Here is a 20,782-nt window from a genome sequence, read left to right on the forward strand (position 1 = left end):
AATGTCTATTTAGGTCCTTTGTCCATTTTTTAATGGGTTATTTGGTTTTGTGTGTGTGTGTGTTGGGGGGGGTTTGTGCTATTGAGTTGTATGTGTTCCTTATATATTTTGCATATTAATGCCTTACTGAAAATATGGTTTGCAAATATTTTCTCCCATTCTGTAGGCTGCCTTTTCATTTTGTAGACTGTTTTCTTTGCTGTACATTATCACCTTCCTCTTAGCTATCTGTGTTCAAATCTTGGTACTACTGACTCCGTCTTATGCCTCACTATTAGTCTTCAATGTGGAAACTTCTTGATTCCTTCTTCATTGCATTTCTCAAATTCATTTTTCACTTGCCATCTATACTGTCACCATTCATGCTTAAACTACTAGAACAGTCTTTCTTCTCTCCTTTTTCTGTAATCTGTAGTAGATATAACAGGCAATACTACCTTCCTAAACCACAGTACTCATATCATTCTCATACTTAATTTTTCAATAAGTCCATACAGCTTCCACAATAAAGGCTAAGCTGTACTAGCATTTAAGCTACCACCAGAGAGATTTCTCAAGCCCAAATCTAATATTACTCTACTTAAAATACCTCCACGGGCCAGGCACAATGGCTCACGCCTGTAATCCCAGCACTTTGGGAGGCTGAGGCAAGCAGATTACTTGAGATCAGGAGTTTGAGACCAGCCTGACCAACAGGGTGAAACCCCGTCTCTACTAAAAATACAAAAAAAAAAAAAAAAAAAAAATTAGCTGGGCATGGTGGTGTGCGCCTGTAATCCCAGCTACTGTGGAGGCTGAGGCATGAGAATCAAATCACTTGAACCCTGGAGGTGGAGGCTGCAGTGAGCTGAGATGGCACCACTGCACTCCAGCCTGTGAGACAGAGTGAGACTCTGTTTCAATAAAAAATAAATAAAATCCCTCCATGAACTGGGGAAAATATTTGCAATATGTGTGACAAAAGGTTAATGTTCACAATATAAAAAGAGCTTTTTCAAAGTCACAAGACAAAATGAAAACAGACATAGGACACAAATAGGTGACTCATACAATAAAAATGACTAATACATTTAAAAATATGATCACTTGTAACAAAAAATGAATTAAAAATTTTTTCTAGCATGCACACTGCAGGATTAGAAAAGGTACATTATTTTAAGAAAATTTTGAAAGTATTTCATTTCTTAGATTGGTAAAGGTTGAAAACTGTCTTATTAAGTATATGGGGAAACTGGCCTCTCAGACCCTACTGGTGGGAGTTTATATCAAAGTGCGTATACTCTGACCATTTCTAGGAGTTCCTAAAGAAGTTTCACATAAATTTATAAATATGTAATTATATTAGTTTGTAGCACCCTTTATAATAGCGGAAAAAGGAATACCTCAAATATCCATCAATATATAATCAGCAAAGGCCAGGCCCGGTGGCTCACGCCTGTAATCCCAGCACTTTAGGAGGCCGAGGTGCGTGGATCACCTGCAGGAGTTCGAGACCAGCCTGACCAACATAGTGAAACCCCATCTCTACTAAAAATACAAAAAATTAGCCGGGCTCCTGGTGGCAAGTGCCTGTAATCCCAGCTACTGCAGAGGCTGAGGCAGAATTGCTTAAACCCGGAAGGAGGAAGTTGCAGTGAGCTGAGATCATGCCACTGTACTCCAAGCTGAGCAACAGAGTGAGACTCTGTCTCAAAAAAAAAAAAAAAAAAAAAGATAACTGGCAACATAAGTTATTAATATATCCATATAGTCCTGTGCAACAATGAAAAGGAATGAGCTAGAACTGTATGTTCTTACATGGGAACATAGCCAAGATACATTAAAAAGAAAAAAGCAAACTATAGAAAGCCAAATATGAGCCTATTTATTCTTTTTCTTTTTTTTAAGGGGACTGGTTTGCAACTAGTACTGTACATGTAGAGAAAAACCTGAAAGGATACTCAAACTCTTAATTGAGTTATCTTTCAGTGATGAAATACGAGGAAATTTCTCTCTCTTTCTTATCTATCTATTTGTTTGTTTGTTTGTTTGGAGATAGAGTCTTGCTTTGTTGCCCATGCTGGAGGGCAGTAGCCCGATCTTGGCTCACTGCAACATCTACCTTCTGGGTTCAAGCAATTCTCCAGCCTCAGTCTCCCCAGTAGCTGGGACTATAGGCGTGCGCCACCAAGCCCAGCTAATTTTTGTATTTTTAGTAGAGACAGGGTTTCACCATGTTGGCCGGGATGGTCTTGATCTCTTGACCTCGTGATCCACCCGCCTTGGCCTCCCAAAGTGCTGGGGTTATAGGCGTGAGCCACCGCACCTGGCTTACTTTTTATTTTTATTTTTTGAGAGAGAGTCTTGCTCTGTTGCCCAGGCTGGAGTGCTGTGGCACGATCTTGGCTCACTGCAACCTCCACCTCCTGGGTTCAAGCAATTCTCTTGCCTCAGCCTCCCTAGTAGCTGGGATTACAGGCATGCACTGCCAAGCCTGGCTAATTTTTGTGTTTTTAGTAGAGATGGGGTTTCGCCATGTTGGCCTGGCTGGTCTTGAACTCCTGACCTCAAGTGATCCACCCGCCTCGACCTCCCAAAGTTCTGGGATTACAGGTGTGAGTCACTGTGCCTGGTTCCTTTTTAAAAATGTCTATAATTTGAATTTTAAAAAACAGTGCTTATTCTTGGCCCTACTACCAACTAGCTGTGTGACCTCGGGCAAGTTCCTTAACCCTTCTACTACTCGGTTTTCCCATCTTTGGTAGGCACAATAATGACTACCCCAAAATGTCCATGTCCTAATTCCTGGAATCCGTGAATATGTGAGCAGGGAGTAACGTTGCTAATCAGCTGATCTTGAGGTGGAATAATTAACCTTGATTATCGCAGTGGGCCCAATGTAATCACAAGGGTCCTTAAAAGTGGAAGAGGAATTAGGCATGGTGGCTCATGCCTGTGATCTTAGCACTGCGGGAGGCTGAGGCGGGTGGATTGCTTGAGGCCAGATGTTTGAGACCAGCCTGGCCAAATGGCAAAACTCTATCTACTAAAAACACAAAAATTAGCTGGGTGTGGTGACGCATGCCTGTAATCCCAGCTACTCAGGAGGCTGAGGTGTGAGAATTCCTTGAACCCGGGAGGCGGAGATTGCAGTAGGCCAAGTAGTGCCACTGCACTCCAAACTGGGTGATAGAACAAGGCTATTTCCCGCACCGCCCCTTGCCAAAACAAAACAAAACAACAATAACAAAAAAAAAAAAAAAAAAAACGAAAGTGGAAGAGGAACAGACCGACATGATGGCTCATGCCTATAATTCCAGCATTTTGGGAGGCTAAGGCAGGAGGATAGTTTGGGCCCAGGAGTTTGAGACCCACCTGGGTAACATAGCATCCTCTGCCTTGGCCCCCCAAAGTGCCTATCTCTACAAAATTTAGGAAAAAATAAATTAGCCATGTGTGTTGGTGTGGGCCTGTGATCCTAGCTACTAAGGACGCTGAAGTGGGAGGATTGCTTGAGCTTGGGAAGTCCAGGCTGCAGTGAACTGTGGTCGTGCCACTGCATTCCATCCTGAGCAACAGACTAAGACCCTGTCTCAAAAGCAAAATAAAACCAACGAACAAGTGGAAGTGGGAGGCAGAAAAGGTCAGAGTGATGAGATATGGGAAAGGTTTCATCAGCTATAGCTGGCTTTTGAAGATGAAGAAAGGGAGCCATGAGCCAAGGAATGTGGGCAGCCTCTAGAAGCCAGAAAAAGCAAGAAAAATGATTCTTCCCTAAAATAGCTGCTAGAGAGGAATGCAGCCCTGCCAACACCAATTTTACCCCAGAGAGACCCATTTTGGACTTTTGACCTCTAGAGCTGTAAGATACATTAATTTGTGTTGTTTTAAGCCACTTATAAAAGAAGTAATGTTTATGTTTTTCAATAAGAAAAAAAAAAAAGATTAAAAATGCCCTTTCAATAGTTCTCTGCTACAGGTGAAATCCAGGCCAGATGTGGTGGCTCACATTTGTAATCCCAGCACTTTGGGAGGCCAAGGTTAGAGGATAGCTTGAAGCCAGGAGTTCGAGGCTGCACTGAGCTATGACCACATTACTACACCCTAGCCTGGGTAACAGAGCGAGACTCTGACTTTTAAGAAAAAAAAAAAAAAAAAAAAAAAGATGAAGCCTAAACACTTCAGCATGGCATACAAACTATCATTAATTTGACCCAAACTCCAATCTCATTTTCTCACCTCTGCCTTTGCTATGGTCTGTATGTTTTGTGTCCTTCCAAAATTCATTTCTGTTTTTGGGGCAGGGTCTTGCTCTGTTGCCCAGGCTGGAGTGTAGTGGTCCAATCATAGCGTACTGCAGCCTCAAACTCCTAGACTCAAGCCATCTTCTGTCTTGTCTTCCTAAAGTGCTGGGATTACAGGCATGAGCCACCGCATCTGGCCTCATTTTTGTATTTTTTTGTAGAGATAGGGTCTCACTTTGTTGCCCAGGCTGGTCTCAAACTCCTAGCTTCAGCCAGTCCTCCTACCTCTGCCACCCAGGGTGCTGGGATTAGAAATGTGAGTCATTATGCCCAGCCTAAAAATTCATATGTTAAAATCTATTTCCCAGCCAAGCACGGTGGCTCACGCATGTAATCCCAGCACTTTGGGAGGCCAAGGTGGGTGGATCACTTGAAGTCAGGCATTCAAGACCAGCCTAGCCAACACAGTGAAACCCCATCTCTCTGAAAAATACAAAAATTAGCCAGCCATGGTGGCGTGTGCCTGTAATCCCAGCTACTCGGGAGACTGAGGCAGGAGAATCGCTTGAACCTCCCGGGGGAGGCGGAGGTTGCAATGAACCAAGATTGCACCACTACACTCCAGCCTGCGCAGTAAGAGCGAAACTCTATTTCAAAAAAACAAAAACCAAAAACCAAAACCCATCTATTTCCCAGTGTGTTGGTAGTAGGAGATGGGGCCTTTGGGAGGTGACTAGGTCATGAAGGTGGAAGGCTCCTGAGTGGGATTACTGCCTTAGGAAAGAGGGCACAGGGAACTTGTTTGCCCCTTCTGCCATGTGAGGAAGCAGCAAGAAGGTGCCACCTATGAACAGGAGTGCCCTCCCCAGACACAAAATCTGCTGGCACATTGATCTTGGACTTCCAGCCTCCAGAATTGTAAGCAATATATTTCTGTTGTTTATAGATTACCCAAATCTAAGGCATTTTGTTATAGCAGCCTAAACAAAGAGAACGCTACAGTCCTCCTGCCAGCTCCAACTATAATGAATATCCACTATTCTCCGGATTTCCTGTAGTCTTCCATTTGGCAACCTCTTACCCAGCTTGAGCACCCTTTCTTTTACAAGGCTTTCCTTGACCTCATCCTTGCCCTCCATCACTACAAGAAGTAAAGACTTGGTGCTCTCTGCACTGAGACACAATTCTTTATACATGTCCATCTGCTTTCTGGACTGCCCTTCCTAGATAGGAACCTTCTTTTCCCCAGCCCTGCATCCTACATATCCAGTGAAGTACCTGGCACATGGTAGGTACACCATTATTGCTTAAATTAATGACCTAAACAATCTGCCAATAATCTAAGCTTATTTCCCACTGCTGTAAACATAAATGCTGGGTTCTACTGGCTACTTCCCAAACCTGCATAAGAATTCTAAACTTTTGTCCCAAACTGAAATCCTATCTCACCTCTTGATTTTTATCCATCTTAAATGCTACTTCAAAAACTCTTTCTTGACCTCCTTCTTCTTTGGACTTCAATAGCATGGGCCTTTATATCCCCTATAACTCCTCCCATAATCATGGACACATAAAAGGTGTGTAATAAAAAATATTTTGTTTAGGCTAGGCGCAGTGGCTCATGTCTGTAATCCCAACATTTTGGGATGCGGAGGTGAAAGGATTGTTTGAGGCTAGGAGCTTGAGACTGGCCTGGGCAACATAGCAAGCCTCTGTCTCTACCAAAAAAAAAAAAAGTTTTGTTTAAATATGAATGCAATTATGTGAAAAAATATTTGCATAAAAGTTGATTGAAAGCAAATTTATTGAAATGGAAATAGAGGTTCTGTTTGGGTTGCTGGGCCCTAGGAGGTTTGGATTTTCTTTTTTTTTTGAGATGGAGTTTCACTCTCGTTGCCCGGGCTGGTGTGCCATGGCGCAATCCAACTCATTGCAACCTCTGCCTCCCGGGTTCAAGCAATTCTCCTGCCTCAGCCTCCCGAGTAGCTGGGATTACAGGCCTGTGCCACCACGCCCGACTAATTTTGTATTTTTAGTAGAGATGGGGTTTCTCCATGTTGGTCGGGCTGATCTCGAACTCCTGACCTCAGGTAATCCGCCCGCCTTGGCCTCCCAAAGTGCTGGAATTACAGGCATGAGCCACCGTGCCTGGCCTATTTTCTTTAATGAGTAGGTTTTTCATATTTCATTACAAAAGTATTGGAAAAATTATATACCCCTTTAATACCTTATGGTTTCCACCATATTGAACACTTGTTAAATGGAAAAACTTCAAGGAAGCAGTGTAGTACAGTACAGGGCCCAGTTTCTGGAGCAACACCACTTAAGGTTAAAAAAAAAAAATCACAGTTTTGCCACTTGTTGGCTGTTTAATCTTTGAGCAAAGTCTAAATTTTTTGTTCCCCAGTTTCCTTACATATTTATCTCATAGGGTCATTGTGAAAATAAAAATAATCCATGTGAAGTACTTAGGTGAGAACTTGGTTTATACCAAACACTCGGATGAACATGGCCGCAACAGTTGAAGCTGGAATGGTTGTCAAAATCTCTGCACTTGCAAACAAAAAGGGGATATTCAAAATTAAATGACAGTCACTGAGGTGACATATCTTAGTAAGTGGAACTTGTCAATTAAACAGCTTGGGATATGTCTGCACTGCATGCTATTCTAACTGCACCTAATTTGGCCCCAAATTTAATTACATGCATGTATCTATTTTACACATAAGCATGTTCTCAAAAGATATCTAACAAAAACCAAGAGTTTCAAACCCCAAAGGGCTCAGTTCTGTTTCTCTAAATGTCTGGGCTTATTTTCTAAAATAGGTTTTTCAGGCCAAATGTTTCCCAGAAACCTACATGACAGAATGGAGACAGAGAATGAGAAGACTTGCAGTTATGCCTTGGCTGTATTACAAATTCAACCAGCTGCCTTTCAGTCAAATTTCAAGACATTTGTTCCCTGAAACACAGAATGGGAGGAATTGCTTACTTTCTTATTTCAAAGATAGTGTAAGAGGCATATACAACTCACAGATCTGAGGGAAGAATTCTATATGAAATAAATCATAAAATATCTTTCCTCTTCCTGTCTGCTTTTTTCCCATTAACATATAATTCGTTCTTAATCAGATGAACTTTAACTTGATTGCAAATTAAATTAGACTATAAAAAAGGAATCAAAACAGTACCTATCATGATGTGATGGTTAATTTTATGTGTCAACTTGACTGGACCACAGGGTGCCCAAATACTTGGCCAGACATTATTTTGGGTATTTCTGTGAGGGTGTTTTGGACGAGATTAACATTTAAATTGGCAGACAGAGTAAAGCAGATTGCTCTTCTCAATGTAGGTGGGCCTCATCCAATCAGTTGAAGGTCTAGAGTAGAACACTACCTTCCCCCAAGTAAAAGAGAATTCTCCTTCCTGACAGGCTTTGAACTGGATCATTGGCTCTTCCAGCCCGCTGAACATCAGCTCTGCAGATGTTTTTTTTTTGAGATAGTGTCTTACTTTGTCACCCAGACTGGAGTGCAGTGGCATGATTTTGGCTCACTGCAACCTCCGCCTCCCATGTTCGAGCGATTCTCCTGCCTCAGCCTCCCGAATAGCTGGGACAACAGGTGTCCACCACCATGCCTGGCTAATTTTTGTATTTTCTAGTAGAGACGGGGTTTCATCATGTTGGCCAGGGTTATCTTGAACTCCCAACCCCAAAGGATCCGCTCACCTCAGTCTCCCAAAGTGTTGGGACTACAGACGTGAGCCACTGCCCCCAGCCAATCTGCAGATTTTGGATTTGCCAGCCTCCATAATTGTGTAAGCCAACTCCTTGTAATAAACACATATAAATTTAGATATCTATATCTCTCTATATGTTTATTTCTATATATCTTTTACTTATAATATTTACCAATCTCTCTTATTGGTTCTGTTTCCCTGGAGAACTCTAATATAGAACAATAAATACCATTATACCAAAACTACAGCTAAAACTTCAGAGAATTCAGGTCATGCTGGACAACTAAAGGCAGGCAGGGGTTTTCTAACAACAAAGGTCATTGGCCGGGTGCGGTGGCTCAAGCCTGTAATCCCAGCACTTTGGGAGGCCCAGACGGATGGATCACGAGGTCAGGAGATCGAGACCATCCTGGCTAACACGGTGAAACCCCGTCTCTACGAAAAAATACAAAAAACTAGCCAGGTGAGGTGGCGGGCGCCTGTAGTCCCAGCTACTCGGGAGGCTGAGGCAGGAGAATGGCATAAACCCAGGAGGCGGAGCTTGCAGTGAACTGAGATCCGGCCACTGCACTCCAGCCTTGGTGACAGAACAAGGCTCCATCTCAAAAAAAAAAAAACATCAAAAAAAAAAAAGGTCATATATTCTGACCATATCCTGAAGTCTCTGGTATGTATGGCAGAATAGAAAAAATATGTAGAAATATGGCAAAACCCTGTCTCTACAAAAAATACAAAAATGAGCTGGGTGCAGGGGCATGAGCCTGTAGTCTTAATTACTCATGAGGCCGAGGTGGGGAGGTTGGAGGATTGCTTGAGTCCAGGAGGTTGAGGCTGTAGCAAGCCAAGATCGCACCACTACACTCCAGCCAGGGTGACAGAGTGAGACCCTATCTCAAAAAAAAAAAGACATACTGCGAGGCTGGGTGTGGGATGGCTCGTTTCCTATAATCTCAGCACTGTGGGAGGCAGAGGCAGGAAGATCACCTGAGTTCAGGAGTTCAAGACTAGCCTGGGCAAAATAGTGAAACGCTGTCTTTACAAAAATACAAAAATTGGCCAGGTATGGTGGCATGCTGGGACGTATAGTCCCAGCTACTCGAGGTTGAGGTGGGAGGATGGCTTGCATCCAGGAGGTCAAGGCTGCAGTAAGCTGAGATTGTGCCACTGCACTCCAGCTTCAGTGACAGAGTGAGACCCTGTCTCAAAACAAACAAAAAAAGCCCAACTATATATATATATATATATATATATATCATATATATAATTACATATAGAGTTCTTTCCAGAATACCTCATTTTCTAGTGACTTCCTGCCTATTCTAACCTGCAGCTTTGGGGGTTATTTGGCTTTAACAGATGAGTCACTTACACAGCTGAGGAAATCTTCCTATACACAGTGAACCAAGAAGGGTGGAGGGGAAAAGTGCATTGAGTTTTGTTTCCTTGAGCAATCTGGTTACTAGATTTTACAGAATTCTATGGAAATTTTTACATCCTCTAACCACGGCCTTAGCCACTGCGTACAAAAGTATCAGGCTCAAGAAAGGCCTCATGTTAGATGAGATAGTATCCTGAGGACCGAAGAGAGACCACCTACAGAAAAAGTTAAATCTGGAGATAATAGGAAACAGTGAGGGACCCCAGCTGGAGAAAGTGAATCAGGGAAACATCGTGGGGGTAATTCTGGCTCAATAGCAGTGATAAAGCAGCAAACCATTCTTTACCGCTGAAGGGCCTTCCCTGACCTACAATCTCCTCTGCCCCGCTTATGTGGTCACTCAGCTAAGTGACCAAATTTCTTCTATTCAAAGAAGAAAGCCAGGGCAGACACTACCCCACAGCTGTGTTCTCAGCCCTCCCTTAGGGTTTCTGAGAACACTCTTGGGGAACTGTTTTCTTTTTGGCCAAAAGCCACCTGAGTGGTTGGAGAAGCATCTTGTCTCAAATATAGGTCCGTCTCTAGGGAGGGGCTACAATATCTATGTTCCAAACAATTTTGGACGCTACCCCTTTTGAATGCACCAACGAGGTAGCATCTGAATGATAAGACCTAATTATTTTTAGTAGCATCACATTTCCATTCATGTAAATATTTTACTTTCCTAATCATAATTGCTTTTCTTTTATGGGTAGGGGCATGAAGAAGAATTAGTTATATTTCAGTTCCTTCTTTAATTAGTTTCAGGCCTGTAATGTTCACCAGTTGGGAGAGAATATCCAGAAGGGCTGGCTGGCTGGCCAGCCTCTAGCAATGCTTGAAAAGGCAGCTAAATCCTGAGTCAGCAAATGGGAAAAGAAAGCACATTCAGTTTTTCAACAAGGTCACATTTTCAAGCAGTATTTGGCATGTTACATCAAGTACTGAATTGGTACTAGGCAGATGGATCTAAGCAATTGGTATTAGTAAGTTAACAGGTAAACAGAATAATATTTACCTTCATTTTAAAAGAAGGTATTTAACTGCATTTCTCACTTGTAAGTGGGAGGTAAACATTGGACACACACATAAAGATGAGAACAACAGACACTGGGGACTCCCAAAAGTGGGGAGAGAGAACTCCCAAAAGAATTGAAAAACTGCCTACTGGATGCTATGTTCACTACTTGGGAGACAGGCTAAGCAGAAACCCAAGCTTTAGCATCACACAATATATCCATGTAACAAACTTGCACACGTATCCTTTGAATCGAAAATTTAAAAAATAAAATTTAAAAATTTTATTTGAATGAAAAGGTATTTAAAAAATAAACAGGTATTTAAAAAATAAAGTCTCCATTTCCGCAATCCTCTTGAGCTATCAGTATAAAACAGCACTTTGACAAACTCACATTAAAGGCCAATAACTACCATGAATACAAGACTTAGTTCTCATTTATTTGTGATTTTGCAGGTGTTCAAACCAATGAATGAAAATCAATGATCTCTTCATATCAATGAAATTTGCTACTCCACTATTATCTTCAGAATCATAGTAATCATAATGCTACCTGAAAATGGTAATACAAAAGAGAACTATTAATACAAGGTTTCAGAAGACTGTGCAAATTAAAATAATTGGCATTCAAAAAACACACAACAAACCACCAAAGGGTTTGGCCCCTTTTCTCTCTCTGATATGTGGCCTCTGATCTCTTAGGGCAGTGGTTTTCAACGTCTGTGTAGCAGAATCACCCAAAAAGCTAACAGAACATATAGAAACCCAGGATTTGTATTTAAATGTAAATACAAAAGGCCTGGGTCTCTGCATCTTTACCAAGTTCTCCAGGAATGGTTTTCAAACCAGGCTAATCACAATCACCAGGGAAGCTTTGAAAACAACACATTCCTAGGCTTCATCCCTAGAAATTCTGATTCAGTAGGTTTGAGGTTGGGACCCAAAAATCTTTTTTTTTTTTTTTTTTGAGATGGAGTTTCACTCTTGTTGCCCAGGCTGGAGTGTAATGGTGCGATCTCAGCTCACTGCAACCTCTACCTCCCGGGTTCAAGCAATTCTCCTGCCTCAGCCACCCAAGTAGCTGGGATTACAGGCGCCCGCCACCATGCCCAGCTAATTTTTTGTATTTTTAGTAGAGACGGGGTTTCAGTATGTTGGCCAGGTTGGTCTTGAAATCCTGACCTCAGGCAATCCACCTGCCTCAGCCTCCCAGAGTGCTGGGATTACAGGCGTGAGTCGCTACATGCGGCTCAGGACCCAAAAATCTTAAAATATTTAAAAAATTTTTAACAAACTTCCCAGGTATTCCTGATCAGCCAGATTTGGGAACTACTGACTTAGCAAACTTATTTCAGGTCTATCAAAGAACTTCAGGCCTCTGAATTTACTAAGAATATCGATAACTTTGGTTAGGTTATAAATCACCATCCTAGAGAGAATTTAACAAATTAAACGGTCTAGTAGTGATTTGATACTAAAAAGCCCTGTCCAATTTAGTACTTAAATTACCTAATGATTTTCTGTCTATCCACTTTCCTCCCTCAGGCTAGGGCCTGCATGTAATATGTTTTCTATGACTAAGTGCCTATGTGCTCACAAAGTTGCCCCAGTGGAGGCTGTTAACTTCTCCCTTTTCTTCTTCCATTTAGATTCTCAAAGCTGTGAGGAGCAGACCAATTTTGAAGCATCACAGCCAACTGATGTCACTTGCAGTATTATGCATTAAGACATCAACCCAGAAACCTGCAAATTGGAGACACTAGACAACCCTATCATGAGGATTAAGCTCTTTGTGGAAGAAATGCTCTCATTGCATGAAATAGGTAGTTTAAAAACGACGTTTTGTTTTTTTTTTTTTGAGATGGAGTCTTGCTCTGTCACCTAGGCTGAAGTGCAGTGGCATGATCTCAGTTCGCTGCAACCTCTGTCTCCCAGTCTCAAACGATTCCCCCACCTCAGTCTCCAGAGTAGCTACAGGGATTACAGACACGTGCCATCACGCCCAGCTAATTTTTGTACTTTTAGTAGAGATGGGGTTTTGCCATGCTGGCCAGGTTGGTCTCAAACTCCTGGCGTCAAGTGATCTGTCTGTCTTGGCCTCCCCAAATGCTGGGATTACAGGCATGAGTCACCATGCCCGGCCAAAAAACTTGACTATTCTTGATGCCAAGACAAGAGAAACTTAATTATGACTTTAGAAGTTTCAAAAATACAGTGACTTCTGGGTCACTTCTAATAGCCAAAAATCCATAGATGTCCAGACCCCCTCCTTCTGCATTCCAGAATCAGATGTTTACATTCCAAGACAGAAAGAATCTGAAACAATGGCCTACAAGAAATTTGGGGAATGACATTTGATCTCATTTTCCTCTCAATTGGAGGTCATGATATCAATGAATATCAAATGGAAAAATAAGCTCAAAAGTAGGTGAGAATCATGATCTCTAAAACGCAGGTGCTGATTTATAATCCTTCTCACAAAATTCTGAATCACAAATCGAGGGCTGATGAGATGATCTTACACAGAAGGCACTAACTGGCACTAACATGAGCCAGCAACACGTCAAAGGCTAATCCAGGAGATGCAGAAATGCACACAGGTCCCCGGTGTCTTTTCTAAGTGACAATGGGCCTCCTTACTGGACAGTAGTCAGGAGACAATTCAAATGTACTTAAAACTGTCAGGTGGGCAACCAAAGGGAAGAGACTTAAAAGACCTCCCAGAACTGGGATGGAAAACAAGCCAAACACTACTAGCAGCAGGACCAGCTGGAGGACTTGGTTTGTAGATTGATGTAGTCCCCTTGGGTGGACAAAGACATGACATCTTCTCTGGAATTTCTCATCATCTTTTCAATGAGGACTCTAAAAAACAAAAAATAAGCCTGAGAAGCTTATTTTGGAGGAAAAGCAGAAATGGCAGATGTAGTTTGGTTTATCATCAGAGACTATTTGGTAAAGCCAGAAAGTTTAAATGCCCCTTTGTCCCCAGTTATCTCAGGAGAGAAGACAGTATCCCTGACCTTTAGGGACTGGCATTCCAGTGGCTCAGTCTGTCACTGTCGGCTCAGAAACAAGAAAAGAGGGTCCATAGGGCCACGGTGGAAGATGGATACCTCTGCATGCCTATGAGCATGAGCTACTTACCTCATAGCCTCATTAATATTTTTGTTCTCCTTGACTGATGTTTCTGTCCAACCTGTGAAACCATTCTCTTTACTGAAACGGTCAATCTGGTCCCGGCTCACTGCCCAAGGGGACAGATCACACTGGTAAAGAGAAAAAAATAAAAGGCAATATCATAAACTTCCTGGGAACAAGAATATGGCTCAGATACTGTGGATTTTAAATATTTTTCCACCAATGGATAAGAACACCAGCATTGGAAATTTACAGTTGACATTCTTCCCAAAGAAAGTCTCACCCTTGGCCGGGCGCGGTGGCTCATGCCTGTAATCCCAGCACTTTGGGAGGCCGAGGCGGGCAGATCATGAGGTCAGGAGATCGAGACCATCCTGGCTAACACGATGAAACCCCGTCTCTACCAAAAATACAAAAAATTAGCCAGATGTAGTGGCGGGCACCTGTAGTCCCAGCTATTCAGGTGGCTGAGGCAGAAGAATGGCATGAACCCAGGAGGCAGAGCTTGCAGTGAGCCGAGATCGCGCCACTGCACTCCAGCCTGGGCAACAGAGCGAGACTCCGACTCGGGGGGGAAAAAAAAAGGAAAGTCTCACCCTTAACATCCTTTGAAAGGAGGTAGAGATGATTCTGCCAACTTAAGAAGGGGAAATGGATGCCCAGAATCAGAGATTTTACTTCCTTTCTAACCACAGATAGAGGCTAGGGATCATTTTCTTTTTTTTTTTTTTTTTTTTTTTTTTTTGAGACGGAGTCTCGCTCTGTCGCCCAGGCTGGAGTGCAGTGGCCGGATCTCAGCTCACTGCAAGCTCCGCCTTTCGGGTTTACGCCATTCTCCTGCCTCAGCCTCCTAAGTAGCTGGGACTACAGGCGCCCGCCACCTCGCCCGGCTAGTTTTTTGTATTTTTTATAGTAGAGACGGGATTTCACCGTGTTAGCCAGGATGGTCTCGATCTCCTGACCTCGTGATCCGCCCGTCTCGGCCTCCCAAAGTGCTGGGATTACAGGCTTGAGCCACCGCGCCCGGCCAAGGGATCATTTTCTTTCTTTCTTTTTTTCTTTTTTTTGAGACAGAGTCTCACACTGTCACCCAGGCTGGAGTGCAGTGGCACGATCTTGGCTCAGTGCAAGCTCCGCCTCCCAGTTTCATGCGATTCTCCTGCCTCGGCCTCCCAAGTAGCTGGGACTACAGGTGCCCGCCACAACGCCCAGCTAAATTTTTGTATTTTTAGTAGAGATGGGGTTTCACCATGTTAGCCAGGATAGTCTCGATCTCCTGACCTTGCGGTCTGCCCGCCTCGGCCTCCCAAAATGCTAGGATTACAGGCGTGAGCCACGGCGCCCGGCAGGCTAGGGACCATTGTCTGAGATTGGCCACATACCTTGTTGGCCAAGAGCAGGCAGGGTACCGGCTCTCCATTGGGTAGTGTGAGCTTGCTGTCTAGGTCCTGTTTCCACCTCTGGCTGTTGCTGAAGGTAGTGGCATTGGTGACATCAAACATAATAACACAGGCAGAGGCATCCCGATAATACAGTCGTGTCATAGAGGTGAAGCGCTCCTGCCCTGGGGAGAAAAGGGAGAGTTCTCAAGAAGGTGACCCAAGAGCCAGCCTCCACATCCTCTCTAACACCTCAGCCTCTCCCCATTTCTTGTGGAGGGGGTAGTAAGCATATGTGGCAGAGGGAGTCACTCACTTTCCCCCTCTGACTCTTGGTTTTCTATCTATCCCGTAAAGGGATAATGAAGCCTGATTATTTCCAAGGCAGATTCCGCACCCTGATTGCTCCAGTCCATATCCCTGCTCTGCTGCATACTATTGACTTCAGGCAAATTAAGCTCTCAGTGCTTCAGATTTCTCATTTGTAAAGTAAAGATAAAAGCAGTAGCTTTTTTCTTTTCTTTTTTTTTTTTAAAGAGTTTCACTCCTGTTGCCCAGACTGGAGTGCAATGGTGCCATCTAGGCTCACTGCAACCTCCGCCTCCCAGGTTCAAGTGATTCTCCAAAAGCAGTAGCTTTTATGATAGGGTTGGTGTGAGGATTAATGAGTCAGTGAATTTAAAATGCTTAGAAGAATGCTTGGCACATAATAAGGATTCACTGTTTTTACTGTATCTATTTTCTGGGGATCTTGTTTTTCACTAAGGTCAGCCTTAAACCTAGAAAAAGTACCCTCCCCTGCTGTGGGAGTGTGCACTATAGTCTGGACAATCCACCACCTTGCCAGCCCCTCCATCCACATAGAGACTGCTCTAGATCTATTCAGGGCAAAACATCTACAAAAGCTCTGCACCTATTCAGCTCGTGTGTCCTCAGAGCAGCTCAATCATTTCAGCTTCAGAAAAACAATTTCTGGCTTTGCTGCCCCATTTTTTTTTTTTCTCAGAGTTTCCTGGTTAAATCAAAATTTCTCCCCTCATTCCTATCCAGCCCTCCCATTTACCTGCAATATCCCACAGCTGAAGTCGCACTATCTCGGAGTCAGACCACTGGAGAACCTTCAGAGCAAAATCCACTGAAAATATATGTACATTATACCTTAATAAAATTTCACTGTAAAAAATGAATAGGGATAAACTCAAATCAAATAGGCAGTGACAACCCGATGGACACACAACTCGAATCCCATGTTTATCTTTAAGCCCTCAATTCACTGAGATGAGTCCACACGTGTGTATTAAGTGTGAGATGGATGGTTCATACTCACTCTCCAAAGGAGTTTCCAGCTTTTACTCTCCTGTCAAGCTCATTTGTTTGCTACTACTTGTCTCCAAGACTGGGGGTGGGAGTAACTATGAAAACAACTCTCATTCTCAGGTTAAAGAGTTTCTGGGAGATTTAGGGGGTTTTCTCAGGGAAGGGGTGATGGGGGAGAAGGGGGAAATGAGACAAATGTGGTTGTTTTTGTATCTTCCACATTCAATTTCACTGCTGGTTTCTAATCAAATTGTATTATGAAAACAACACACCCTGGGGAACTCTACATCCACCATAAGGTTGCAGGTATTATCTTGGGCAAGAATGGAATAAACGGAAAAGGTCCCAGAGGAGTCCCAAGAAGACACCGCGTGGATGTTGCTGAAGAGTCCTGCTGGAATCTACCACAAAGTCTGCAGATGCTGAGACTCCTTAAGGCTAAGTATTCCATGGGGAAAAGCTTTTGGCTAAGGAGAGAAACACAGTAATTTCTGAGGTTTGGAAATAGTATCATTCACATGTGTAACAGGATTCACAGCTAAGGGAAATTTAGACGAAACCCTGAAAAAAAATATTAGCCAGAGTCAATTATATTCTTTGCTAAAGGAAAACTAGAGCAATTGTTAAAAATTAACTATTAATAGCAGGCCAATTTTAACCCAAATCCGTGAAATAGGGACCCTTATATTATTTAGGAGAGGAAGGGCCGAGAGGTCAGGATAGTGTGTCTGAAACTTTGAACCTTTAATTTTGCCAGACTTAAATTTTTGGTTCCTTTGTTTTTGAGACAGGGTCTCACTCTGTTGCCCAGGCTACAGTGCAGTGAGTGGTGTGAACGGGGCTTACTGAAGCCTCGACTTCCCGAGTTCAAGCAATCCTCTAGTCTGAGTTTCCGGAGTAGCCGGAACCACGGCTACTTTTTTCTTTAGTTTTTGTAGAGGTGGGGTCTTGCCATGTTTCCCATGGCTGCTCTCGAACTCCTGGGCTCAAGCAATCCTCTTGCCTCAGCCTCCTAAAGTGCTGGGATTGCAAGTATGAACCACTGCACTGGGCCCTACTGGGGGTTCTTAAGGAAAATGTTTTCATTGCAATGTAAATGCTTAATTTCTTTTTAAACTTCCATATGAACAGGAGCACACATTTTCACTTTTTCCACTGGACGTTTTTCTCCCCTTAAAACAAGTTCTTTTAAGAGAGAAAATTTTAAGTTACTCTCCCCCATCACCAGCTCTTCCTAAATACCTTCTAATTAACAATAAGGCATTTCTACCTCTGAAAAAATAACAAGTTGAGTCCAGAGGCCACACCCGGGAAAGAAATGAATGAACTCAGTGTTCCCTTCCTCCCTACCTTCTTCAGTTTGAGGAAAAAAGTGGTGGGAAGATAGGTCAGAGAAGTGGTATATTTCACATTCTTCGAAGAATTCCTAGGTTACCTTTATTTAAGCAATCAACGGACAAAAACACAGCTCATCAGCCCTCGTGCGCATCTGACTGCGTAGCCAAGGGGCTCGTTTGGGGATTTTGTGTTTTCCATCCCACCCACAGCCCCACAACAAAGCTAGAGTCCTTCAGACCAGTTCCGCTTCCTGCGTTCTCCCACTGAAGCCAGGTTAAACACCTTGCGGGTCCTTCCTCAACAGAGGGGCAGAACTACAGCCCCAGCCGGCACCTAACCAGGAGGCCCCCAGAGGATCTCAGCTGCTTCTGCTGATTGGAGAGATGCCAGACAGCTGAAAGGCTGGAGACTTGAGGTCACAGTGCGCCTGCAATAAACAGCAATTGCTTATCCTCATCCTCCCTTCCCTATTTCTCATCTTCACGCCTTTGCTCTTACCTTTCTCCTGGCAGTGGGGTCAGGTTGGGAAAAATCTAACTGGGGAAACTCAAGAGAGGCGTGTAAACGAAACACCCGGCAATTACACCATCTAGGTTCCCAGACAGTACTTCCTGACCCGAAGACGGACCCAACAATCGACAGCAAATCCCGATCCCACTCGGGTTCCCAGACAGTACTTCCTGACCCGAAGAAGGACCCAACAACCGACAGCAAATCCGGATCCCACTTGGGTCCCCAGCTCGAGTCCGCGGTCGAGGCCTCCTCCTCCCCGTTCCCCGAGAGACGTCTCACCTCCCACCGTGGACTTGTAGTGTTTGCTGAAGCTGTCCTGGGAATATCGCTGCACCAGCGACGTCTTGCCCACTGCGGCGTCCCCCACCACCAGAACTTTGAACAGGTGGTCGCGGCTGCCCATGGCTAGCGGGGTGTGCGTTTTAGGGAGGCGGGAAGTGGGGGAGTCGCTTGTTTTAACCCCTTTGGCTCCGGACCCTCTTCAAACTGAAGTGAGGCATTCCCACCCACCGCCTGTGTGGGCTGCTCTGACGAGAAAACAAAAAAGGAAACTTTGCACTCAACCTATACGTGCTTCCTCCCAGGGCGGCCGCAACCTGGGTGGGGCGCAGGGCGCAAGCTCCGAGCCCCCGGCTGTTCGCACCTTCCCCACCCCCTCCTGGCCTGACTGCCGAGAAACGGGACCAGGCGCCTCGGAACCTCCCCACCAGGACTTTCCCGGAGCTGCTCCGAGTCAGTGACTGAATCCCAGTCAGCTCATTACACCACTGGGGCCAGATGATGAGGACCCTCCCCTTGCAGCACATACCAAATTGTGAGGAAGGAGCAGCCGGTACCTTTCTATTCCCTAGGCGCCGTCCCGCGCCTCTCTCTCGCCCTCCTCCGCCAGCGTCACGTGCAGGGTTGCCTGGAGCACTACATTTCCCAGCTTTCCTCACGGTAAAGAGAACCAGCCGAGTGCGGAGGCTCACCCGCGAAGCCTCCTGGGAAATGTAGTGTATTCTTTTTTTCGTTTTAAGCCAACCTACACAAAGTTTCAAGGCTTCAAAACTCCTTCAACAGTTCGGAATCTTATTTTGAAACAATTCTGGGTCAGTAAAGATCCCTTAAGAGGAGATTTGTGCAACGTGATCTCACTGGCCTGAATCCATCCCCAGATAGTCTTCCCCTGTCTTTAAAGGTTTAACGGAGTTAAGACTAAAACTTATTTCGTTAGCAAAAGTCCAAGCCTCATCCATAATGCTCCAAGTGAAGTCCGTTTCCTATTCCTTCAAATAGATAGACAAGCCCAGGACTTTGTGAAATGACTCATATTTTCTGTATGAACTTGCCCAATACCAGGCAAGTTCAGGAAAACTTGACCCAAGAGACCATTCTTTGGAAAAAAACATATGCCAAAAGTTACAGCATTTAATATCCAGCAATAAAAATAAAGATAGACAGGAAACAGGAGACAGTTCCCCATTCATACTTCTACAATGCCTATTCTAACCATACTACTCATGTATCACTTGAGGTAGAGGCTAACTGAAACATACTGGGAATCCTTCTCGATTCGTAGTGGCTGTTGTTAATAGATAATCATAAAACTAGTGTTTGGCAAATAATTTTAATTTCTCAGCCTGAAACTTTACTGACTTGCCTGCCACTTAGGTAGGCGTTGGCAGGACATGAGCTCAATGGCAAGCAAAGAGAGCTGCATTTTCTAGACTTTTTCTAGAAACAGAGGAAGAGAACCAGCAGGGCCATGGGAAAACAGCCCAGGACCAGACACTGTGAAATCTTGCCTGGGTCTCTTGATAGAGAGGCTGTCACTTATGTTTTGTGGGGAAAGAACATCAGCGTGATTCACAATATATTTTGCCCAGAATGTTTGTTACTCAGGTAGAGGAGGTTAGGCCAGGCTACTCATCTTTAAGGATCCAATTTTCTCTGTTCCTATTCGTTTTGACATAGTTGACCACTCCTTGACATTTGTTTCCCTTATGCCTTCTATGACACTGCTCTTTCTTTGTCATCCCCCTACTTCTCTGATGATTATCGTTTTCTTTCAGGTTTCTCTCCATCCCATTTCCCTCTAAGTATTTCATAAGGCTCGATTCTTGGTCTTTGAGTCAATCATTCTATAAACTCTTCAATGAATTGTCCTTGGTGTCAAAGATCTGTCTTCACTTTATTTGTTCTTTATCTCTGATCAGTGATATTCAGCTGCCCAAAAGGTGCCTCCATTTGGATGTCCTGCCACATCCTTCCTCTTACTACATTGCCACAAAAATAGCTCCTTTTCTCAGCTTCCCTATTTCTGTCACTGGTCTCATTATTTCTTCCCTCCATGTAGACTTCAGATTCTGAGAATTATTATTTCCTTTACACATGTCCCTTTATACCTATTTATTTATTTGTTTATTTATTTATTGAGATGAAGTCTCACTCTGTTGCCCAGTCTGGAGTGCAATGGCATTATCTTGGCTCACTGCAACCTCTGCTTCCTGGGCTCAAGTGATTCTTGTGCCTCAGCCTCCTGCGTAGCTGGGACTACAGGTACATGCCACCAAGCCTGGCTGATTTTTGTATTTTTTGTAGAGACAGGGTTTTATCATGTTGGCCAGGCTGGTCTTGAACTCCTGACCTCAAGTGATCTGCCCGCCTCAGCCTCCCAAAGTGCTGGGATTATAGACGTGAGCCACCGCAC

At 43.9% G+C, this 20,782-nt stretch overlaps 1 protein-coding gene across 8 annotated transcripts; it reads right to left on the reverse strand.

Annotated features, from left to right (window-relative positions):
- Nucleotides 1–10,821: 10,821 nt before the first annotated feature.
- On the reverse strand, nt 10,822–19,023 carry RAB29 (RAB29, member RAS oncogene family). Of its 8 annotated transcripts, none has more exons than XM_023186900.1 (6): nt 18,899–19,023; nt 18,370–18,617; nt 15,986–16,057; nt 14,926–15,107; nt 13,550–13,671; nt 10,822–13,267 (listed from the first exon to the last, which is right to left on the reverse strand). In XM_023186900.1, exons 2-6 carry the CDS (start codon nt 18,491–18,493, stop codon nt 13,156–13,158), a joined length of 612 nt encoding a protein of 203 aa, XP_023042668.1. In that variant the 5' UTR covers nt 18,494–18,617; nt 18,899–19,023; the 3' UTR covers nt 10,822–13,155. The 8 variants fall into 8 exon arrangements, with proteins under 8 accessions (XP_023042668.1, XP_023042670.1, XP_023042671.1 ...); XM_023186902.1 differs by having other exon boundaries at nt 18,370–18,612; nt 18,899–19,007; XM_023186903.1 differs by having other exon boundaries at nt 18,927–18,992.
- Nucleotides 19,024–20,782: the final 1,759 nt, after the last annotated feature.

The sequence above is a fragment of the Piliocolobus tephrosceles genome, chromosome 1, assembly GCF_002776525.5.
Source record: "Piliocolobus tephrosceles isolate RC106 chromosome 1, ASM277652v3, whole genome shotgun sequence".
NCBI lineage: Eukaryota > Metazoa > Chordata > Mammalia > Primates > Cercopithecidae > Piliocolobus > Piliocolobus tephrosceles.

What these genes read in the sequence shown, in the direction of transcription:
- RAB29 (XM_023186900.1), bottom strand. Translation starts at nt 18,493, where the DNA reads ATGGGCAGCCGCGACCACCTGTTCAAAGTTCTGGTGGTGGGGGACGCC. An exon ending in TCAGCTGTGGGATATTGCAG is followed by an intron (nt 15,108 to 15,985) that starts GTAAATGGGAGG and finishes TTTTCTCCCCAG; the next exon opens with GGCAGGAGCGCTTCACCTCT. An exon ending in AATATTAATGAGGCTATGAG is followed by an intron (nt 13,268 to 13,549) that starts GTAAGTAGCTCA and finishes TTTGTTTTTTAG; the next exon opens with AGTCCTCATTGAAAAGATGA.